At 37.6% G+C, this 7,577-nt stretch overlaps 1 protein-coding gene across 2 annotated transcripts in view; it reads right to left on the bottom strand.

Moving 5' to 3' along the window:
• Positions 1-7,577, bottom strand: part of LOC110461125 (endonuclease 8-like 3) — a 31,186-nt gene that overhangs the window by 18,858 nt on the left and 4,751 nt on the right. For both annotated transcript variants that reach the window (XM_021514433.1, XM_021514434.1), the window contains exon 2: positions 1,449-1,570. In XM_021514433.1, the coding sequence (XP_021370108.1) occupies positions 1,449-1,570 (122 nt within the window). The remainder of the gene's footprint in view (positions 1-1,448; positions 1,571-7,577) is intronic.

The following is a 7,577-nucleotide window of genomic DNA, read 5'->3' as shown; positions in this document are numbered from 1 at the left end:
TTCAATCATGTAATAGAAGGCAACTTGGCTCAAAATGGGCCGAACAAATGTGCATGCTGTCAGGGTTAAACCCCGAATCACACCGATTTACGGCTATCAATGTTGAGCGCCATTCTGCATCTTTGGGAAAGCCAAAGTAATTAATACCCTGTCCTGTTTTCTTACTGGAGTTGGTACAACCGACCACACAACAGTGTTTGCCACCCATTGTTTTACCCCTGGAGCAAACCGGAAGTTGCTTCCTATACCACCCGGTGGGGGCGCTGCAAACATCGGGAAGCTCCTTGGTTGATTATAGAGCGTGACGTCATGGAGTCGGCGGTCCCGTTAATTTAGGTCTATGCATTGTCATAAAGGGAAACAATTCAACTTTGTTACATCGTCGTAAAGGGAAACAATTCAACTTTGTCACATCGTCGTAAAGGGAAACAATTCAACTTTGTCACATCGTCGTAAAGGGAAACAATTCAACTTTGTCACATCGTCGTAAAGGGAAACAATTCAACTTTGTCACATCGTCGTAAAGGGAAACAATTCAACTTTGTCACATTGTCGTAAAGGGAAACAATTCAACTTAATCACATCGTCGTAAAGGGAAACAATTCAACTTTGTCACATTGTCGCAAAGGGAAACAATTCAACTTTGTCACATTGTCATAAAGGGAAACAATTCAACTTTGTCACATTGTCACAAAGGGAAACAATTCAACTTTACCACATCGTCGTAAAGGGAAACAATTCAACTTTGTCACATTGCACAAAGGGAAACAATTCAACTTTGTCACATTGTCGCAAAGGGAAACAATTCAACTTTGTCACATTGTCACAAAGGGAAACAATTCAACTTTACCACATCGTCGTAAAGGGAAACAATTCAACTTTGTCACATCGTAGTAAAGGGAAACAATTCAACTTTGTCACATTATCACAAAGGGAAACAATTCAACTTTATCACATCGTCGTAAAGGGAAACAATTCAACTTTGTCACATTGTCACAAAGGGAAACAATTCAACTTTATCACATCGTCGTAAAGGGAAACAATTCAACTTTGTCACATTGTCACAAAGGGAAACAATTCAACTTTGTCACATCGTCGTAAAGGGAAACAATTCAACTTTGTCACATTGTCGTAAAGGGAAACAATTCAACTTTCGATCCACTTCACATAGCTGTACAAAACATCAAGTATGAAAAAATGAAGCAACCGTTTCGGAAGAGACTTCATCAGTTTTTAAAATCATGCATTGTAGCAAAAACAGGAACATCATATAGCAAATATTTAAAAGGTAGGAAACAAGATATACAATACAGATGTTTTGTACGGAAGACTTCAAAAGGCTGAACTATTTTCATATGGTAACTGAACTATTTTTATATGGTATCTGAACTATTTTTATATGGTATCTGAACTATTTTTATATGGTAACTGATGAAGTATTTATTAACCTCAAGCATATTTCTCCAAAGTACATGAAGAGTTCCTTGCCAAGGGTCTGTACTCCATCCAGCTCCCTGCCGATCAACGTGTGGAACTTTGATGTTGTTATACATTTTCTTGGTTTAATCTCCTGTAAAGATAGTTCAGTTTTTATGTAGTGTTTCCTTCGTATGTCACAATGAAATTTAACAAGATAACTGACAATGTACGATATGTGATCGCTACCTGTTTTAGTGTCGCGGGGAACACATCATTGTTTGCATCAGTTTACATGGATTTAGAATTGATTTGAAATTAAGTTTTAATAATATTTGTTATTATATTCGTTAACATTAAACAAGAGATATTATTAAAACTTTTCTCATTTCTTGAAAACTTTTGATATGTTCACTATGAAAATATGCATATTTAAATCTCCTTCCTTAAAAAAAAAAATTTTACAATTTGGTATGACACGAGCTCGAGCCTTTAGGCGAGTGTCATATATATATCATGATCGAAATATTGAGCTTAAGGCCAGCATCATATACAAATATTAAACTTGATTAATAAATTCAATATGACGTGGACACCATTGTTAAATTTTATTTATCACATAAAATTTACAATTTGAAGAAAAAAACAACTTCAAATACAATTATGTGTTATCAGCTGACTCTACATAGGTAACAAGAGGCCCAATGGCCTGGTATTAATCTCACACTTGTAACCTTAAAAGTGATCTAAAATAAAGCTACATGCAAAATATCAGTATTTATGACAATAACTCATTCAAAAGACCTTAAAAATCGAACAAGGTCATTATACTGAACAAACTTTATAGCCCTTCATCTCAGCATGCAACTTGCTTAATACCACGAACCCTTGTTTATTGAGATTAGGTTATTTAAAGATTTATACATATTTGACCAAATGTGACCTTGAAAGTGGGTCAAGGTCATTCAAATGAAAAAGTTTGATAGCCCTTCATCCAAGCATGCTACTGGCAAAAACAAACTATCTGAGCCTCATAGTTATTCAGGAGAAGTCATTTAAAGATTTTAAACAAATCTGACCCCTGTGACCTTGAATATAAGTCAAGGTCATTCATTTTAACAAACTTGGTAGCCCTTTATCCCAACATGTTATGGGCTAAATGTCATCATCCTGAACCTTTTGGTTATTCAGAATAAGTTGTTTAAAAGATTTTGAAAAAAATTTGTCACTGACCTAATGTGACCATGAATTATAAGTCAAGGTCATTCATTTTAACTTGGTAGCACTTCATCCTAGCATGCTACTGGCTAGATATCAACATTCTGGGCATCATGGTTATTCAAAAAAAGTTGTTTCAAGATTTTAAACATATTTGACCCCTGTGATCTTGAATACAGGCCAAGGTCATTCATTTGAACAAACTTGGTAGCCATTCATCCCCATATGCTACTGGCCAAATATTATTACCCTGAGCTTTCTGGTTATTCAGAATAAAGTTGTTAAAAGTTTTTAACATATTTGACCCCTGTGACCTTGAATAAAAGTCTAGGTCATTCGTTTGAACAAACTTAGTAGCCCTTCATCCCAGCATGCTACTAGCAAAATATAATCATCCTTGGCGTTTTAGTTATTCGGAAGAAGTTGTTTGAAAGTTTTTAGGGTTTTTAAATGACCCCCATGACCTTGAATATAGTTTGAGGTCATTCATTTGAACAAACTTGGTTATCTTTCTTGCCAGTATATGATTGGACAAATATTATCATCCTGGGCCTTCTGGTTATTCAGAAGAAGTTGTTTAAAGATTTTAACATAATCGACCCCTCAGCCTGTGACCTTGAAAATGGGCGAAGGTTGTTCATTTGAACAAACTTGGTAGTCCTTCCTCCCAGCATTTTGGTTATTGAGAAGATGTTGTTTAAAGTAAAAAGTTGACGCCGGACAGACAGACGGAGGAACGACGGATGCCGCACAATGCACGGCATTAGCTGATTAAGCTCACTTGGCACTTCGGGCCAGGTGAGCTAAAAACCAAAGTACTATGATCATGATCATTTATAGTATCGTTATTCAGCGAAGTAGTTCCAGATTTTAGGTTGGTCAGGTGGTGCAGTGGATAGCTGGCCAACAAGAGTGATTAATATAACTTGAAATAAGTTGTTTCATAATTGTTGTAAAACAAATAAATTCAATATAAAAATTTAAAAAAAAACGGTTACTACAGACCGATTAGTCTCACGTCGGTTGTGGGGAAACACTTACAAAAGATTATAAGAGATGGCATCGTCAAACACCTAGACGAGAACAATCTGATCTCTGAACACGGGTTTAGAAGTGGTCGATCCTGCACAACACATTAGAAACCCAAAACAATCAAATCGATGCAATCCACCTAGATTTCAAAAAAAGACTTTGACAAGGTCCCACACAAAAGACTGATTAAAATAAATGGAAGGGTACGGGATAAAAGGAACACTACTAGAGTGGCTACATGATTTTATAAAAGACATGAAACAGGAAGTAGTTGGTCACCAGGGGAGTTCCACAGGAGAGCGTGCTCGGACCAGTACTGTTTCTCATCTACACAAACGATCTACCCGAGTCACTCGATAATAATATCAAAATGTTTGTTGACGACGCCAAACTTAACAAAAGCTAATGAGAATGGAATGTCACTCCAGAACGACATCAATAAGGTATGTGAATGGACAGACAAATGGCTGATGGAAGTAAATTCAGACAAATGTTAACACCTAAAAATATATATTGGCCAAGAGAAGAACAACGTCAGATATGAGATCACCCAGCAAGGGGAGAGACATCCAATAGATCTAGTGACAAGTGAAAGAGATCTCGGTGTAGTTATTGACAAAAACCTAAAATTTAGTGAGCAAGTGAACACTGCAGTATCTAAAGCTAATAGAAACATAGGTCTCAAATTTAAAACTTTCAGCTGTATTAATAAGGATAACCTTTACAAATCCTTGGTACGTCCATACCTTGAAATTCATGTCACTATGAGGTCACCTATACTGAAAAAACACCAACTCTCCTTAGAGAATGTTCAAAGAAGGGCAACCAAACTAGTTCCATCCCTAAAAGATCTCTCGTGCCCTGAGCGTATTCTTCAGCTAGCTATAGGGCTACCATCACTTGAATATAGAAGACTAAGATCTGACATGGTAGAAATCTATAAGCTGATAAACAACATAGATATAACCAACCAACAAATCATCCCTTCCTTCGACAATCTCAATGTGAGGGGAAACAAGAGGCCCAAACTTGGTAGCCCTTCATCCCAGCATGCTACAGGTGCAATATCAGTACCCTGGGCCTTTTGGTGACCTTGAAAATGGATGAAGGTAATTTATTTGAACAAACTTGGTAACCCTTCATTTAAGCATGTTAATGGCCAAATGTCATCACCCTAGGCCTCTTGGTTATTCAGAAGGAGTTGGTTAAATGATTACAACATATTTGAACCCATTGACCTTGAATATGATTCAAGGTCATTCCTTTGAACAAACTTGGTAGCCCTTCATTCCAGCATGTTATTGGTCAAATATCATTATCCTAAGCCTCTTGGTTATTCAGAAGTAGTTGTTTAAAGGTTTCATACATATTTGACCCCTGTGACCTTGAATAAAAGTCTAGGTCATTCGTTTGAACAAACTTAGTAGCCCTTCATCCCAGCATGTTACTGGCTAAATATCATCACCCTAGGCCTCTTGGTTATTCAGAAGGAGTTGTTTAAATGATTACAACATATTTGACCCCAGTGACTCTGAATATGATTCAAGGTCATTCCTTTGAACAAACTTGGTCGCCCTTCATACCAGCATGTTACTGGCCAACTATCATTATCCTAGGTTTCTTGGTTATTCAGAAGAAGTTGCTTAAAGATTTTAACATATTTGACCCCAGTCACCTTGAATATGATTCAAGGCCATTCATCTGAACAAACTTGGTAGCCCTTCACCCCAGCATGTTACTGGCTAAATATCATCACCCTAGGCCTCTCGGTTATTCAGAAGAAGTTGTTAGAATGTTTTCAACATATTTGACCCCAGTCACCTTGAATATGATTCAAGGGCATTCCTTTGAACAAACTTGGTCGCCCTTCATTCCAGCATGTTATTGGTCAAATATCATTATCCTAAGCCTCTTGGTTATTCAGAAGTAGTTGTTTAAAGGTTTTATACAACCCCCCCTACTCCTTCCCCAGGGGGTAAACGTGAGACCCTAGGGTCATAAACCTTAGGACCCTTCCATCTATGAAGAGGATTTGATTCTACCATATCTGGATCTTGAGAAGAAGATTTTAGAAATTTCAGTCAATTCAACCCTTTTTGGCCCCACCCATCAGCCCCTGGGGGTCAGTCAGGGCTCATAGGTGCATACGCCAAATGTCATCACCCCAGGCCTCTAGGTTATTCAGAAGGAGTTGTTTAAATGATTACAACATATTTGAACCCATTGACATTGAATATGATTCAAGGACATTCATTTGAACAAACTTGGTAACCCTTCATCCAAGCATGTTAATCCCTATATAAACTAGAGTAAAGTGTACCCCCTCCCCAGGGGTAAACGTGAGACCCTAGGGTCATAAACCTTAGGACCCTTCCATCTATGAAGAGGATTTGATTCTACCATATCTGGATCTTGAGAAGAAGATTTTTGAAATTTCAGTCAAAATGGATGAAGGTAATTTATTTGAACATAACTTGGTAACCCTTCATCCAAGCATGTTAATGGCCAAATGTCATCACCCCAGCTTTTGGTGACCTTGAAAATGGATGAAGGTAATTTATTTGAACAAACTTGGTAACCCTTCATCCAAGCATGTTAATGGCCAAATGTCATCACCCCAGGCCTCTAGGTTATTCAGAAGGAGTTGTTTAAATGATTACAACATATTTGAACCCATTGACCTTGAATATGATTAAAGGTCATTCCTTTGAACAAACTTGGTAGGGTTATTCAGAAGTAGTTGTTTAAAGGTTTTATACAAATTTGACCCCTGTGACTTTGAAAATGGATGAAGGTAATTTATTTGAACAAACTTGGTAACCCTTCATCCAAGCATGTTAATCCCTATATAAACTAGAGTAAAGTGTACCCCCTCCCCAGGGGTAAACGTGAGACCCTAGGGTCATAAACCTTAGGACCCTTCCATCTATGAAGAGGATTTGATTCTACCATATCTGGGTCTTGAGAAGAAGATTTTTGAAATTTTAGTCAATTCGACCCTTTTTGGCCCCGCGGGGGAGGCCCCTGGGGGCTTTGGACTAAACCGGCAACTATTTTTGTTGACCTTTGTCCATGGAAGGTCCCTGCAAAATTTCATTGAAATTGGTTCAGGGGTTTTGGAGAAGAAGTCGAAAAAGTAAATTGTTTACGGACGCACGACGACGGACAAAAGGCGATCGCAATAGGGCACTTGAGACTTTGTCTTAGGTGACCTAAAAAAACTTGGTCGCCCTTCATACCAGCATGTTACTGGCCAACTATCATTATCCTAGGTTTCTTGGTTATTCAGAAGAAATTGTTTAAATGTTTTCAACATATTTGACCCCAGTGACTTTGAATATGATTCAAGGTCATTCATTTGAACAAACTTGGTAGCCCTTCACCCCAGCATGTTACTGACCAAATATCATTATCATAGGCCTCTTGGTTATTCAGAAGAAGTTGTTTAAAGGTTTTATACAAATTTGACCCCTGTGACTTTGAAAATGGATGAAGGTAATTTATTTGAACATAACTTGGTAACCCTTCATCCAAGCATGTTAATGGCCAAATGTCATCACCCCAGGCCTCTAGGTTATTCAGAAGGAGTTGTTTAAATGATTACAACATATTTGACCCCAGTGACCTTGAATATGATTCAAGGTCATTCATTTGAACAAACTTGGTAGCCCTTCATACCAGCATGTTACTGGCGAACTATCATTATCCTAGGTCTCTTGGGTTATTCAGAAGAAGTTGTTTAAAGATTTGTAACATATTTGACCGCTGTGACCTTGAATATAAGTAAAGGTCATTTATTTGAACAAACTTGGTAGCCTTTCACCCCAGCATGTTACTGGCTAAATATCATCACCCTAGGCCTCTCGGTTATTCAGAAGAAGTTGCTTAAAGATTTTAACATATTTGACCCC

The sequence above is a fragment of the Mizuhopecten yessoensis genome, unplaced genomic scaffold (assembly GCF_002113885.1).
Source record: "Mizuhopecten yessoensis strain PY_sf001 unplaced genomic scaffold, ASM211388v2 scaffold10569, whole genome shotgun sequence".
Classification (NCBI taxonomy): domain Eukaryota; kingdom Metazoa; phylum Mollusca; class Bivalvia; order Pectinida; family Pectinidae; genus Mizuhopecten; species Mizuhopecten yessoensis.
Note: the sequence above shows the minus strand (reverse complement) of the source record. Positions and strands in the feature narration are given on the sequence as shown.